The sequence below is a fragment of the Lingula anatina genome, chromosome 1, assembly GCF_051362555.1.
Source record: "Lingula anatina isolate TDL-2025a chromosome 1, LinAna3.0, whole genome shotgun sequence".
Classification (NCBI taxonomy): domain Eukaryota; kingdom Metazoa; phylum Brachiopoda; class Lingulata; order Lingulida; family Lingulidae; genus Lingula; species Lingula anatina.
The window spans coordinates 19,945,149-19,962,649 of record NC_141767.1 but is presented as its reverse complement, the minus strand read 5'-3'; the positions used below and the strand labels follow the sequence as shown (position 1 = coordinate 19,962,649).

At 35.0% G+C, this 17,501-nt stretch overlaps 1 protein-coding gene across 14 annotated transcripts in view; it reads left to right on the top strand.

Annotated features, from left to right (window-relative positions):
- LOC106179425 (protein phosphatase EYA1) overlaps positions 1-17,501 on the top strand; it is a 120,317-nt gene that overhangs the window by 33,301 nt on the left and 69,515 nt on the right. Inside the window, exon 1 of one of the 14 annotated variants that reach the window (XM_086999181.1) lies at positions 9,723-9,755. The exons of 11 other annotated variants lie outside the window; for them this stretch is intronic. In XM_086999181.1, coding sequence (XP_086855307.1) covers positions 9,738-9,755 — 18 coding nt within the window. In that variant the 5' untranslated portion in view covers positions 9,723-9,737. Of the gene's footprint in view, positions 1-9,722; positions 9,756-9,793; positions 9,848-17,384; positions 17,460-17,501 lie in introns of those variants that run through there. 2 more of the 14 variants (XM_086999180.1, XM_013563150.2) reach the window with 2 other exon arrangements.

Genomic DNA, 17,501 nt, shown 5'->3' with positions numbered 1-17,501 from the left:
CCCTGGGGTGAAGTTTATACTGATCTTTGACCAATGTCCACTGGCTTTTCTTCAAGTCATGTCGTCTTTTCACCTGCTTTGACTTTAAGGATTATAATACACACGTGAGTCTTCGGCTCACTGAATCTGTCAAATGTCTTTACCTTGAGTCTATGCAAAAGAAAGCATTTTATTTGCATTATGGGGCATATTCTTCAATTCTTCAGTGTATGGAGTTCTTTATAAGATTTTTCAGTCAAACGTTTATAGCCCTTTCAATATCAAATATTGACCAAGTCTTTATATTGAGAGTATTGTTCAGGTTCCATATTTGAACATTTTATGAATCATCTTCTTTTGCTTCGAAATATATGTAGTTTTGAAATTAGTTTAATTGTTTTTTTCCAGACATTTTATGTCAAACTATTGAGAAATATGTTAAGCTTTATGGTGTCCCTCTTTAGCTTTTTGAACCTTTTTTGACCTCTCTATTCACTTGTGACCAGCCTATGTCTAGGACAAAAGCCATGCCTTTGCTTTGCAAGTTTTTGTGGCAAGACAGAAGAGCTGATGTGAAACATTTACCTGTGTTCATTGGGGCATGCTGTTTGTCCAGCACAGCAATGTTTACCCTGAGTTCTCTCTATGGGAACATTACAGTTCAGCCAATTGATTGGGAAGTGATTTAGCCTTGGCTTTTGATCTGCGCCACCTTGTCCAGTTCCCGCTTACACCTGTCTATATTGCCCTTAAGGCACGCAAGACCACTGTAGCTACTTTGCTTTGGGTGAATAAAATTTGAGGACAATACAAAGCGGTAAACAGCAACTTCTCTTCTTAATTGTCATTTAACTGTATTTGATTATAAAGAACATATTTTTAAATAATACTGATATGCATATTTTAACCCAATTTTGAAATTGTGCACAAAAAAATTAAGAGATTAAATTTTTTTTATTCTTGAATTTGTTTTGTTCTACAGGTCTGCCACCTAGATATATAATCTCTCTCTCACTCTCTCTCTCACTCTCTCTCAGATTTTGGTATAAACAATTGTATGTTGCCTGTACCCAAGACTGGGTCTCTGGCCTCTCCCTTTTCCGTTCCTGATCTGATGGCAAAATATTGAATGAGGAATTAACCTCGATTCATCTTTTATATGCTCCATTTTAGTCCTTCCATTTGGGGTGTTTGCTTTGCTGGGGGAGCTTCCTGAGGCAAACCAATGCTGGGTTTTCTGTATTTAGATTATTTTAAAGGATTTTTATAGGCCTTTGTTGGCAGAGGATCGTTAACTGCTCAAATGCTTATAGAGTGATTATTTTGAGATGTGTTATTTAGTTCAGCAGCCGTGTCCCTTACAAATGTGTACATCTCATATGGTGTTTAGTGCACTAATCGAGGGGGCTTCTATTTCAGAATTTGATTCCTTCTTTATTAAGAATCATTTATAAGGCTTAGTGCGGTGGTCAAAAAAGCGTTACATAGTGTTGCATATTGAGAGTCTTGAATGGAGTAAATCAATCAAAATGAAACCTTTGCATTGGCCCCACCCCCTTGTTGTTGTTGTAATTGAAATCACAGTAGTCCAAGCAGCCTGCTGTGAACACTAGACAGTAAGCAGATTTGGCAGCGGTCAGCTTACACCAGCAAGACTAGCCCCTTTGGTCAGCTTACACCAGCAAGACTAGCTCCCTTAACCACAGGGTGACAATACTGGGAGGAGAAGTCACTGTCCACTTTGCCGGTCAAGAATACCTAGAAAATAATCTGGCTTTTGAAGGCAAGGCATTGTTTCACCATAGTTTTGACATGGCTATTTAGACTACTAGCATAAGTTTTTCAAAAATATTCATCAGCGTTGATCTAGTGATGCTGTTTGTAGTTAAATGTCAGAATTAATTTGGTACATCTCCAGGGATATTTGTTGAGGATATTGGCACTAATTGTTTATACCAAAAAGTTCTTAAATATTGATTATACCAAATTTGGAATTAATGTAAGTATGCTTGGTGACACATTACTCACATGCAAATTAATTTAAGCCATAGCCTTATTTCCACTGAGGACTGGTCAGGTGTGTCATTTCATATAAATTAACATGTATAATTTCTCTGCAGTTTTTCAACAGCACAGTACAAAACATGCCCATAAATGCCTCTTTCATTTGTCCCGTTTGCAATTGTTCTCTCCAGTTTGTGGCCTGTTTTGACGCTAAAGCTAAGTGTTAGAACAGACTTAATTGAAAAATAACACTACCGGGCTGATGGAGTTTCTCCACAAAACTTTACTATGCTGACTTCAATAGGGAAGGAATTTGGTCTTTTACCTTTAAACTAGGTGACATGAGTGTAAAGAGGGGTGCAAACTAGTTCATCAATGTCTCATTTACATGCAGGAGACCATCTTTTCTTTAAACTTTTCTTACCCATTATTTGTTCCATTGCTTAGGACATTTGGTCACTATTCATCTAAGAAAGAGAGGAAAGTAAACATAATGGTCAAAGATACCAGTTGTGGCTTTTCATGGCCAGAAATATTGGATAACTGCATGGTCAATGTGTACATGGACTGGATGGTCCAGTTGGTCACAGGGGACTCAGTACTGAGCTTTTGTTTCTTATGTCAACTTTTTTGACACCAATTTTCTCATCTGAATGCCAACTGTTGAAATTTTGTTCAGCAGAGTCTCCTTTCATTTTATCTGCTTTGATAATTACGTTTAAATGCAGAAATCAAAATTCTGTTTCTTATTAGATTTTTTATTAGAAATTTTATATTTGTTTAGATGGTGAGAAAAATGCAATTTGAGGAATTTAATGTCACATGAAAATCTAATTGTGCTGCTGAAGTTTGTCATGCAAAGAGTTGATTGATTTACTGACTTAACTAACCCGAAATTATGAAAAAAATACCACGGTCGTATTATTAATTTGTATTTATGCTTCTGATTACATGCATTGTCAGAGGCTTTCTTTCATATGTACTAAGCATGAAAAACAGATTTTCCCAAGCAGAAAATATGGAAAAAGGAATGCTGACACATCTTTTTTTTCTCTGATTATATCCTTTATTTTCCCCTGCTGTCATAAATACTATACTTGGAGGGCTACTCTTTCCAAGCAGAAAATTAAGATCTAGTGTCGGCTCACGCATCACACCAATTTTCTGCTTTCTCCAGTAACCAGTTAATCAGCATTATTTTACCTGTCATGTCGCTTTAAATCAATTCCACTCTTTATACACAATTTGAGATGAATTTTCTCGTATTTTGTTGACCTACACAATTAAAACTGACCCTCTGTGAGATTTGTAAGCAGGGTGTACATAGCTGGTGCTTGATTCTCAAGCAGCCTGCCACACGGCAGAGGTTGGATGGTAAAATAAGTATCAGGTCTCTTCTTTGTTTCATGTTGGATTTTAATCTTTTTCTTGGGAACATGATTATTCTGTCATCTTTGCCTTGTTCTTTTTTGCTTGATTAGATGGTGTACTATTTTACACCAAGCACTGTCTTCCGCAGTGTCATGTTCAGCTAGGGCAATCTTTGATATTTTTTTCTCGATCTACTTGCTTTCTGGCTACATTTTACAGTTGCTTGATTTTAGTATTATACTGTAAGATAAAGCTGAAAAGGAACCAAAAAAAAATGTGCTAATATCCAGGAAATGAAATTTCAAAGAATTAGCAGAAAAGAACAAACATGAAAACATCTTAATATATATATCTATTTTATGAATGGTTAATGTCTAAATGTCAGAGGAATACAACATACTACATTTCGGGGAAAAAAATTACTAATATATGAATATGATAGTCAGCAAGATTAAAAGAACCACTATCTGACTTAGGTTTTCATCTTTTCTTTGTTTCATTACGTTAGGCTTGAAATATGACTAACAAGAGTACCAGTAAAAAAATCTATGTACCTTTGAAAAAACAGTATGTATAGAAGGTAAATTTTTTATGAAAAAATCCATACGAAATTTACTGAAACCCATAGGCACTTTCAGTTTTAAAAGCTAGAATGAAAAATTTCCATACATATTAACTTTTCCCAAAAGAGTATCTCCTTCTTTTAATAATATTTTTCGCAATAGCATGTTTTATGATGTATATTAATTTATGCTATGTTAATTTGTTTATATCAGCCAATATTCCGATGTTTAAAAGAATTTTATGTGACAGCTGCTTTTAAAAAGTATCCTATAGGAAATGATACCATAGCATAGTGTTAACTTTGCAAGGACAGCCATGATTTATGCTACATTGTATAAGTTTAGGCAAAACCATGTATGCCAGTGTCCTGCATGCTGGCTAGGAAATTGATAAGTACTTTAGAATCAGCCAGAGATACATCGACATCCTCCTCTATACTCCACATGCTGTCTTCAGAACTGCAGACCACCCCAGCCCACTTCCTCAACCAAACACATACAAGAATGATGTAATTTCCAAAGCATTTTTAAAAGGGAGAAAAAAAAGAAATGAATTACATGGAGCTTTCCGGACAACCCTCCTGACCAGGATTGTTACTCTGTTGGAACTGATATGTCTTACATGTTGTGGTTTTATGTATATTCTTAAACTTTCCATCACTAAAATCTGTAAACATTTTTTCTACCCTTATGATTATTTAAGGTATGACGTATGGTATAAAAAGTTTTTCAAAATTATTACAGATATTCATGCCGTGCACATCTGTAATGAATGGTGAAATGATTACCAAGAAAATTTGAGTTATGAGTATGTAATTTTCTCATATGTCATTTTATCATTTGGATGTGAATGTTCTTTTAAGATCAACTATACTCTATTAAATTGTATTTTGCCTTTCACAGCTGCTTGAGTTCAATGAATCACTTATGTAATAGCTGTCAGATTCAGTTGCCGGAGATGTGTTTCAGAAATCCCTTTAAAATGCATGGACAAGTATTGTTTCTAAAACCAAGATGATACAGCTGTCAGTTGTAAAGAGGGGAGTCCATTAGAGAGCAGAATCTAGAAGAAAGATCTATGGAGGGAAAAACAACAAACAACTCTCACATTCTAAGAGTTCCAAACTTTTCCATGTATATTTAGGTTGCATAAGGGACACACTGCCCTGTTGGTTTTCTCAGCATCTAGGAATGATAGCAGAAGTTGTGATGCATGCTGGCAGCCCTGGCAAATTAACCAACTGTAATTTCATTGAATGGAATTTGATTGGTGGACCTCCTTGGAGAGTGACACCCTCCCTAGTGATGGGACACCTAATGATAGGATGTCAGATTTAATTAAGACTTTGAGATGGGAAGATAGCAACCAGCCTCATAGGGTAGACTACAGCCACACTCTTCAGAGGTTATTTTTCCTGAGAGTCTACTTTGAAGTTGTACAATTTATTGCATGTTGGGCAAAGATGAGACTGTCTTCTTTTAAGATGTATTTTTGTTAGAAAATATCTCCTCAAAGTCTTGTTAACTCAGTTGGAAGGTTACCTTTTCCCAACCAGGTGTTTCAGGCAACATGTTTTTTAATGCTATAGGAAAATTTGATACCAGTGAAGATTTTATACCTTGCTATAAATGTTCTTGAGATTTATTAGAAATGTTAGAAGATTGTTGCACATATGATGTTTTTCTTTCAAATGTTACTGGATACTCAAATACTGATGTTGAATTTTATCTGAGAAATTTTACTGGGATGTAATTTTGCGTGTTCTTGCAGTTAGTTTAACAGGACTTAAACCTAAAGAATTTGCTTTTGTTAGTATTTTTCATTATTATTTATCTTCTGAAATCATCATTTGTCCAGTGAAAATAAAATTTTAAAGTAGAAAAAATATTTAATGGAAACCGGCACCAAGAGTATCACAGAAAAAACATTACAGACAGAAGCAATTGCTATTTCCCCCATCGGATCAGTAACAGAGGTTCGATTCTAGAAAAATAGCTGAGTTCTCTAGGGAGGTTTGGTTTTCACCAAGGCCTCAATTGTAAAGCTACTTTAAGGCTGTTATAAGGTTTGAGTTTCACTACTTAATCAAATCCTACCTTAACACACCCAAGCTGTATTTTGTCTAATTTCTATGCTGAGAACGGGTCCCACCATCATACTCAAGCTGCAGCTGTTCTCTAAGTAATTTTTTAGAAAATAATTTTATGTGAGATTCTGCAATATAAAATAAATATTTTGAAAACTCTTGAAATAGAAATTAGAAGGTTTACTAGTTATTGGCACATAAGATTTCATTGTATATTTTGAAAGAAATAAAGTATTTTTACATAATTAATTCTGGAAAAGTTTCAGGTTTAAAGAATTTTACTTTGGATGACACAATATTACTTATATTTTTACCTCATAATGGTTTGATGTTTCATCTTTTACAGATGATCAGCCATAGGCATAATCTATATAGCTGGATTTATTTATTTCATGAAAAACATCTGTTTCTAAACATCAGCATCCCCTTCCCAAGTTTTTTCCCCTGAAAACAATAAGGATATGTGAAAAAGATAAAGGAAGAGAGAGATACGATTATCTTCTGTGCTCGAAATTATCTTGGCAATTCAGTGGCAGGGCAAATCTGTTGAGGTTAAGGAAGATGGACAATATGTAGAAATCAGTTTGTTTTTGTTGAAATAAAAAAGCAGTTCTTTGTTGGTAACTTTGTTTTTCTAATACATTTTTTTTTCAGATTTCTATGAAAACAGTAAAAAGTTGGCATTTCTAACTGTGTGTTGATAACCAGCACATAGAGGCATCGCTGATAACCTTTTTAGGCAGCTTTAGGCCATTTGATTTCTAGTTTTTCCCCAAAGATCCATGATTTAATACTGAGATATAAGGGTCCAGTTGTAAATGCAACTCATTGAGATTGTTTAATTGTGATTTAAATTTTATAGTTATGTGCACCTCTTTTTTCACAAGTTATTAAATTTTAATTGAATAATTTTCAAAGAAAATGGCTCTGTAAATTTATACAATTATCTTAAAAGAACTGTCTTCACAAAATCCTGGGAACGTTGTTTTTCTGAAATGTCTGTCTTTTATTGAAAGGTGAAATGGAGAGAGTTCCCTTTTGCTAGTTAACACAAGTTTGACCTAAGAATAAAGAAAAATTCATTAAAAAGTTGACCTCAATTTGTCACCGTGTGAGATGACAGGGGGGATACTGCCCATATGTGTGTGTTCGCAGAAGGGTGACCTTAACAGAAAGACAAATTCATTAAAAAGTTTGCACATTAAGAAACCTTAGAATAAGCATCCTTTACCTGGCAGGTTTACAGAATCGAACTTTATCAAATGTTTCTAAGCTTGCAGGTGTCATTTCAATCGAAATTTGTGAGCCACCTTAAAAGTTTGCATAAGTGAAAAATTCAATTTTTTTTTCATGCAAATTTGCACAACCCGACGCGAACATTACTTCTTAAAGCAAAAGTTATGTACTGCAGTTTTAAGCAGACTGGTCAAATTTTGGCTGCGCATTTTGTTACTCAAAGATCTGTGGACAAAGTGCTCTGCCTAGGGCTGTTGTTTGGCTAGCCCTTTTTGGTTTTGTTTGTCTCTCTGCAAGATTTGCTGTTCACCCGCTAATTGAAAAGTTGGATAGGAATTCATGCTATTCATTTAGAAAAAGACAGTATTTGACTAGGTAGAGAGCAAATGTTGTTCCACAAATAGGGGGAGTCAATAACTTCTCCTGGTTTTCTTTGTCGCCCCAGGGGATCATGCTGAGGGCACATAATCTCTGAACTCAACCTTGTCTTAGTTTATGAAAAAAGTTATCTTTCATTTTTTACAGTCACATATTACATAAAAAGATAACTAACTAATGCTGCACCAAGAGTTCATTTAGTAATGCGGCAGAAACTGTTGCCTTTGTAGAGTGTTGTTTATATACCTGCTTTTCTACCCTGAAAATGATTTCTCATTGTTATAAAAAGCAAAGTGAGTTGACTCCTGATCTCTTTATTGTTCGGATGACCAGACTTTTAGAAAAGTGAAAAAGCCATCGAGGCCCGCGTCGTCACTGTGTCGCTGTTTCCTTCATGCGGAGCAGAAGGAACAAATGTATTTAACACAACATTGGCGTTTGCGTAATTTATTTTTTAAAAACACTTACCCAACCCATAGTTGACAAACAAGTGGGCCATGGCTTAAGTCAGTCTAGGGCAAGAATAATAAATAATGCCCTATTCTTTCCTATTTACATTTCACACATGATTGTGTGTGAACAGATGAGTGAGAAATATCAAAAGAAATGGCTTTTTTGTGGAGGTCTTGATAAAAATGTTGATTTACCTTAACGCACAAGAAAACTTTGTGTGCCATCAAAACCAGGGTCTGTTGATGTCTAGGGCAGAATTATTGAGATTTCCAAGTGAGATTTCTCCCCTAACTTGTTTGCTGTTCTAATTACAAAATTCCCCTGGCCTTTGTGTGGAGGACTCTTTAAAACGGTAACAAAGAATCTGGTACAAAGAAAAACCCAACTTGAAATCAGTGGATAATAACCTTTCCCTTAGTACTCACGGTCATACTGTTTGAACACATTGTGTCTCGTTGGCTTATGAGGTGTATTTGCCAGATTATTTATATTTGAGGTGAATAACTGTTATTTTTTTATGTTAATAACTCTCTCTATTTAGCTCCTTTCCAGGGTGTCCAGGTCGCTAAATGATAAAAGAAATTAGCTCAGTGGTGCAACTGTCGTCTGCCCAGGCCTGGAGCCAGCTGCTTAATCGGCCGAGCTCGTCTTGTGGTGTTTGTAAATGAAGCAAAACTGAGTTTTTTTGTTACGTGCCCACAAAGGTGCATAAAGTCAAAGTCATCAAGAGAGAGTTCATTAAACTTAGAAATTCCATAAGCTCGATTCGTCTGATTGAATTTGATGGTGATTTTGTTCAGGTCCTTGGTGAAGACTGGTGGGTTTGTTTAAGAGCTTCAGGTAGGGTTATCAATAAGAAGAGATGATGATATTGAAGAAAGTGGAAACCATCAATTTTTAAGATTTTTATTTAATGCTATTATATTCAATAGTATTAGAATAATACTCTTTTTTTCTGTAAAGCAATTTTCTCCACTTGCTGTTTTACCTATTAGTTAAATGTTGAATCTTTGTTTTCAGTAATGAAATTTCCAGATACATAATCTTTTAATAGTTTTTTCAAGCCTCTCCAGTAAGGCTGTTTGATTATCTCACAATATGTACTATTATTTGCATAATTCATCTTGATGAAGAAATACGCAGAAGGCTGGGCTTCGTTTATAACAGGGTCAATAGGTTGTGACCTCACAAGTTTGTTTCTATAGGATCATCAACTTTATATGAACTATGAAGACAGAAATAAACTTACCTTTTTATTCTGCATTGAAGCATTTTCATCATTTTTATTTGCTGAGCAACAGGTGCAGACGGGGAATTCTTTCATCAGCAGACAATTTTTAATGAAGATAACTTGTAACCATTCAATGTGGCATAAAGGTATTTCCATGGTGACTTCCACAGTATTGTCATTTTTGTCGTAGATGACAGGTCTGCATGTCACAGTTGATGTTTGTAAATGAAGTAACATCTACTCTCCTCTTTGTCAATTATCATAATATGGTCAAAGATGTTATACTTTGCCATTGTTCAATGCAACTACCTATTCCAGTGAGCAAGTAGCATATATTCAGCTATGGAGGCCATGTCTAGAGCATAATATAACACTTTGCTCCAAAGAACAGCAGTTGTTTGTTCAATCACGAGGTTGTAGGATTTGAAACTGAGAATGGAGATGAGAGGAGAAGTATTAGTATCAGCAGTACATTGTCTCATTTTACCACCCATGAAATAATTCCTATGTCAGCTTGGCAGGATGTTTCATATTCCCTGGTTCAAGTAGAGAATACTATGCATTTTCCTTCGTGTGAAGTGTGGAATAGGTCTCTTTACAAATATTTGTTTACAGTGTATTCACTACAATACTGTTATTCCTGTGTGTCTCTCGCGCCTCTATTTTTTTTTTATCTCAGTTCCTATTCCATTCTATTTGTCTCAGTTTCCTTTTCGATCTAATGTGTCAGTTTTGTAGAAGTCAGAATATAGGCAAGGGTCTGTCTCATTTCAACACAGTGTTTTTGATACTCAAAGCAGGAAAAGAACAATTTAGACTTTAATATCAATCCATAACACTAAGTATTGGTTGTCATATTTCTGTGTCTTCTTCCGTACGGTGTTATTTAATTGCGTAATTCATCTTTAAAACAATAGGTGGAGTTTTTTGTTCTCTGAAGCCTTTTCCATAATTTGGTTTGGTTTTATGATTTACAACTGAACTGTGATGCTCTTTGTATTTCTATTTGTTTAATTGTGAAACTAACAAGGCTTAAAATCAGTAAGGAATTCCTTGTTAAAAATCTTGTTTTTTACTATTCTACTGTTGAATGTAAACCACTTTTACCAAAATAATACACTGTGTATTTGGTATCAAAATGGGAGAAAACAAAGGACAACTTATTGATATGTTGAAACTGGTCATTAAACACTCTTACACTCTTGCTCTCTGTCATAAAAAAAAATCACATGCAGAAAATGTATCTTTTTTTCTTATAATTACCTCCCTTGGTTTCAATGCAAGGAAAATAGCCCTCAATATCACCGTGCTTTGAGTTTGGATTGTAGCCCAATGTTGTTTATTTTTCTTTGGCTAATATGATGTGAAAGGGTATCCCATTGTTTATTCTTTACTCTCATTGAGACAAAATGTAGATTTATTATGCCTGACTGTTGAGTGAAGAGGCCACCTTTTTCAACTTGACTGATAATGTGCTTTTAATAATGCCAAAAAAGAAACAAGGATACTTAAGTCCCATTTTTCTCCCTTGATCCCTCTCACTGTCATCCCCTTAAGAATGGTTATCCCTTGTTTTTATCTTTTATCTGTTTTAGTAATATCATCAAGTGAAGAACTCTTGCCACTGAGGGAGGAAGCATGTGTGAAAAACATTTTTTAATGAAATTATCTTTCTTTTTAGTGAATTATTTCACTTTTGTCTTCACTGTAGATGTGTAAAAGATACATGAAAATACATCGCAATTGATTTTATTTCTTTATTTTGTCTCTTGTCAGGCTCAGTTTCTAAGCAAGTTTCACCACTGCCTTGCAGGATTATCTGCAGTAAATATGTAAATATGGAATAATCTTCATTTAGTATTTTTTTCCTGGGGTTTCTAACTATTTGCTATAGGAACAAATTTGAACATGCACAATGCGGTCAAGAATTTCGAAAAAAAGCTCATGTTGCACTTTGACCTTAATTGTATTGTTCACAAGATGGGAGCATGGTGGCAGCTAATTTTTTTTTTTTATAAATCTAGTTTTGAATTTAAAAAAAACAGAAGTAATGACAAATGACCATTCCCTCAAGTTATATGGGACATTTTATTTATTTATTTTTTCTTGTAAAATATTCACTCTTCCTGTTCATAAGCACAAGGAAGAAAAATAACATGATAGATGCCACTTGAACAAAGTTGTAGCAATAAAGTTATATGCTTAATGTAAAGAAAATATGTTGTTGAATGGTTGTTGTCATCAGAAAAACACAGTATATTGTTTATAAGGGGAAATATATTTTTAGATAAAAACAAATTTTTTGCATAAGTCACATAATACATTTGTTCCTCCATTCTCAGGTATCATTATGGACTTACTGAAGTACAATAGGTAATTACTTGGCATTTTCCATGAATATAAGTAATGTGAATGTGCATGTAATTTATCTAAAGGTAGACTTTTCTTGGAAAGGAAACATGAGTCAAATGATCAAAATGTGTTCTTTGCATTAATTGTGATATTATCAGTGATTTTGCTCCTTTCATCAGAAGCATTAAGGTGTTGCCAAGTCAGTTTTAGGAATATCTTGATTAGCATCATTGGTATCAGATTTTGTTTTCAGTTTGATTGTTTAAAGACATGGCAAGAGGAAATGATATATGTCACAGTGAAAATATTTTGCTAACTCCCTCATAATTTTGAAAAAAATGTTTTACGTTTAAGATACATTAAAGATAAATATTTCACAAACCCCCCTCCGTGCTACAAATTTTGCATAGCAATAATTCCTTGGGTGATATGGTGATGGGGTATCTGATAAGATAAGGGGCAAGTGTTTTGGGAATTCTCTGCAGCCATTTCAGAGAGGAGCTTTGCAAACAGAATCCCTTGTTGAAGTTGTTTTATTTTCATTTACAACAGAGGAAAGCAATTATGGTTAAAATTTACCAAACCATTTTAGATAACAACACATTTTCTGCTCAAGAGAAATCAAATAGATCAAGGAGTATGCCCGCTTAGACTAAACAGGGCTCTAACTCTCAGTTTTATTCTTTTCTACGTGACTTTTACGTAAGTTTGCTCAAGATAAATAGAGCTTGTCAGGGGACGGCTGTATTTTGCTGTAGGGGCAAGGGCATCACTGCTTCTCGCACACGTTTGACTATTGTGTGACAAAAATTTCATTAGCTCAACATTATAAAATGTTGATGTTCAATGAAAAAAGTAAACACGTTTGAAGAACATTAACAAAAGCGTGCGCTAAGCACAGCCTATGGTATGTTGGTTTTTGCAACTTCAGGTTTTAGAATAGTTTTAAGCCCTGCCAATGGGTATTTGGTTTTTTTGGACTCCAAAAGATAATCATCCGTTTCATAGTTGACAGAAAGCAGACTTTCACCTTACTGAGGCAAGGTTATTTTCTTTTCCATTGTTCAGCAATCTGATTGTTATCTTTTTCAATTGAAGAATTTTACTTTATTTAACTGGAAATGGTGAAATTGGTATAATTTATTGCAGAAAACCATATCTGCAGGGATCTGCAGTTATTTCAAATTATTTTAAGTATATGTCACGGACACGTGTCGGTTGTAGTATGTGAAAAGATGGGTTTAAGTCATATCTGTTCTATTGACAGCTCTAAATGCTGTAAACACAAGAATAGACAAAAAATGCTGGTAATGAAAGGGAGACTTTCTGCTACCTTACCATTCAGTCCCTTGCAATAATCAATCTTCATAGCGCCTCAAGTTCTGTATGGTATAATTTAGGATGCAAAGTGTGTAAAGTTAGAACATAAATTTCAGAGTCAATAGGGCATGAAATAAGCTGTTTTCTGTCTCCATCTTTCTAACCCATAATTATGGTAATAAAAATTAAAAGGTGATGGATAGATGAATGTTTTTCAATGGTTTGTTCAGCCTGCAGAATTTAGAAAAGAGGGCATAGACTGTGTAAAGAATTATTGCCGAAGTCCACCTTTTTTTCTATCCCTAATTTAGTGTATGTATAATTCTTCCCAGCTTGTTGGAGTTAATACATTTTTCAGATTGTCCTTTTTCATTTCTGCTTCCTTTTAACAAAATAGATGAAATAGTTCAGAATATTTGTGTTCACAAAAGTTCTTTCATGCAGCATATGGGAATATGATTCACAAATCTCAAAAAGAGTTTTTTATAAGAAAAATAGAAAGACTGCTTGTAGCTTATAGCTGCAAAGTTTGTGAGATGGGGGGAAAAGTGAAGGCATGTGAATGTGATGAGCAGGTGAAAGTCCTCTGGCATGCAGCGCAAACCAAAATGTGTGGAGCAAAACAAAAGACTTTTGGCTGAATATGTCAGTTGTGAATACCATCGGGGCAGTAATAACTTTGACTTAATAGACTCCCTCTTTCTCTTCCCTCGATGGGACAATTTTTGTGCTCAAGCAAGCATGTTTTATAAAAGGGGTGATGTCGAAGGCAAATATTTTTAGAGGAGGCACACAATGGCATGTCTTCCCTACATGAGATGATCATTTTTGAAATGCACTCATGCACAATAGCTGTCTGGCTGTTGTGACTTGTTAGTATTTTATGCTACTTTTGATAGATTGCAAAATTGCAGAGGCGCACTGATGCAGTGTAGCTTTTTTCTGGCATTGTGCAAAACAGCAAAGCACTCTGAACTGGTCATGCAAAACTCGTGTATTTACAATATGGTGATGTCTTTCCCCTTTTTTGTTCGGGGATGATTAATTTTTTGCCACCGTAAGGGTCAGAAGGCAGTATAAATACAAAGATGCATTTGATCCACGAAGAGTTTGACGGCCACTTCCTCGACCATGACATCAGCCCATTGATTTTTTCCCTAATGTGCAGAGAGGTGGTAGCCGGCCATGAAATGAATGTCATCGTGCATTTTAACTTCATTTATTAATTCAAAAGTGTTGTTATTCTCCTTTTGAATGGGTGATTTTTACCTGTCTCATGGCACACAATGCCGACTAGAGCTAAACCTGCGTATTGTTGAAAATGATGCATAGGAAGATAAAGCTCCATTGTTCCCCTCTGACCAAGCTAATGGTGGGGGCCTGAACACTTGCTTAGAATACCATCAGTCTTAATTCTGCCAAGGTAGTAGTTAGCAAAAGTTTATGATCTTCACATAAAACCGGAGTCATTTACCACTATTAGTACCCTTCAGCCTTTCTCCATAGGGCTTTCATAACACAACATGTTTTAGAAGATGATATCTTTTTTTCTTGCCCCCAAGAGTTTTTTTGGGGTTGTGTTTTTCCCCTTGGGTGTTGTCCTTTGGAAAAAGAAATTCTGAAGTTCTGCCAATTAGATTTTGTTAGGTAGTAAAATTCAGGGTTTGATTTTATAAGAAAAGGGATAAGAAGCTTATGCATGCAGAATTTAGGAAATAAAAAAATTTACAGGTTCCTTTTTTAAAGTTGACTTAAATCTAAGATTACAGTGGATTTAAGAACAATTAGTTCTTCTGAAAAAATACAAGAACAAAGCTAAATGAAGTACGAATACATTATTAAAGTTTAAATTTTAACAATTCTTCTCTTTTATTTTTTGGCTATTTAATTTCAGTTTAATGATTAAAATGTAAAAGAAACTTAATCGCAAGTGGTTCAGCAACTGAGCAAAGTGGAACCAAAAATGCTCTGATTGGTGAAATTTTTACCGTTCCTATCAGCAAAAGAAAAAGGCGGGGCTTGTCTGGGATAGCCAGACAACCTGGGCATAATCTTTGATTAAATCTTATTCTGCAAAGTTTTATTTAATTTCACACTTGAATGCCCCCATTCCACTCTTGTGCAGATTCTAAATGGGCTGATGTTTTCCCTAGTCTTGCCCCAATTATAATTTTGATGGTAAAGTTGTTTATTTTTCTCAAGAAGGTTATGGAGGAGAAGTCAATAACGATTGTGCCTTTATTAAGGCATGCCCCAGAGAATTGCCTGCAGGGAAGGAACCCTAGGGGTCATGAAGGATAAGCGTGTCATGTTCCTTTCTTTAAAGACATCTTTTTAAAAATTGAAAATTTACTGCCAATGTTTCTTTATAAATCTGTTCTGAAAAGACATAGCATTTTAAAAAATTATTTTAGTAAAAATTATCACATGAAAATTGATTTTAGTATTATTTTAGCCAAGGGTATTATGAAGAACACTGGAAGGTAGCTGAATAGATAAATTAATTAAAAGTTGGCTTTGTTTTGACTGGTAACTCTAGACCAGTATGGTTGGTTGGTTTTGGATCCAGACATGGTTGCCCTGGGGGATAGGGGAGTCCCATATTACACACCCAAACAAACCAGGCCCTATGTCTGGGTTAAACATTTAATGATCCTGTGTTGACAATTGAAGTGAAATGGAAAAATTGCTTCATGATCTAAATGTATAAGCAGCTCTGTTACAGTTGGCTGAGTTTTCAAGTTGTTGCTGTTTTAACAGTATACTGGGACTGGGTAGGTGTTGAATTGAACCTTAACTGCACTCAGCTCGTAGAGTGGATGTCATAGCCCAACTACTATCACTTCTAGTGTAACATCAAGATGCATGTTGAACATGAAAAAGAGCAACTGTGATTAAAATTTGCTGTTGTACAAAAGTGGAAAAAAACTAAGTTTTTTTTAATATTGATGTAATTGGTTATTTGGCATGATTATCAGTTTATTACCAGATACAAACCACCCATCATTTGTTAACCTGTGAACTGGGGAGCGCTTTATTGGACCTTGCCTTTTTTTTCACCACTGATGTTCCTACATGTATCATCTTGCTTGTGTTTCACATTATCTGGCTCGTTTATGGATGATAATTAACCTAAAAAAAGCCCCCCAGGAAAGTTTGAAACGCTAAATGTTTGTCTTGGACCTTAGAGAAAATGTTTAAGTTAGTATCGTGTAATCAAACCATGACAGATACTGCAGCACACGGACATAGTTATGTGGTTATGTTACAAGGAGAGATTCTGTGAAATTGCTTCACAAATAGCTATTGTCTGCATAGAGTTACTTCTCATTGAAACGGTCATGTGGGTTGAGGTTTGGAATCAACATTTACATTTTTTATGTTGCTGCTTATGTTGTCCTTTGTGGTTCAGGCAGTCAAACGATATCACCTATTAAAGAAAGAAAAGTGATTTTGTATGTAACAGAACATTTGTTTTGATGCCAGAACAACACACATCTGACTAGTTCCTAGGGAAAATTTGAAATTTGACAGTGCATGTTCAGCAGGGGAAAAAGCTGCGCTGAATTTGTCACTGATAATTTAGAGTTGCTCGTGTATTGCGTGAATGTGTCTGATGAAGTATTTGTCAACAAACTTTGCATAGGGAATAATAGACCTAGAGCTTTGTCTCTTTAATAAAAGGCTACAAAAGAGAATTTGAAACAAAACAAGAATCAATTTCTGCCAAGGTCTGAATATTTGTAAAAGTATTTTATTATGCCATGCCATATTTTTTTCTTCAGTAATTTCATTGAACCAATTTGTAACAGTTGCAGTTTTTGCTTGCCTTTCCCTGCCATTTTATCAATAGCATTTGTCTGAAATAAACAATAACTTGAGGCAGTAATTACTTTTGAGTACAATCAGCTTTTCATTTATATTTTGTAAGCTCCACACATTAAGCATAGATCAATAGAGAAACAGTGGTAGGATCCCAGTCTTATAGTGAGAGTAGATTTAAATCTCATTAGTGTTAGCCTACGAGGGCCACACTTGCGCATCGACTTCTGAGATTTTCCAGGCTATAATCGAATTCAAAAACTGTATTCTTTGTTGTGTTTACAAAATTATGGATTATTTATATTAAATCATTAAGATTTATTAGCAGACATGAAAATTTAATTTCTCCCTGTTTAACTTATTGATGCGCTTTTCTTTAGTTCTCCATGGAGTGTGACTGCCCTACACAAACCGAGTACAAAAATAATCAATTTAGGAGTGCAGCTAATGACACTTGGGGGCCCCCATCTCCAAACATACACAGACAATACAATTCTGTTGGATTAGGACAATGTGATTGAAATAATAAAATTCCTCATGCCTGATTATTGCCACTCTGAAGAAGAGTGGATAGAAGTGTTTGAGATCTAGTAGACATAGTTTGCCATGATGCAGTATGTTTCCATGCTTTCTAGTTGCCGCTTCCAGACTTTTCAGTACAAGGTTAGTGATCGAGTCAGGGGATACATGATTTACTTTGGTGGC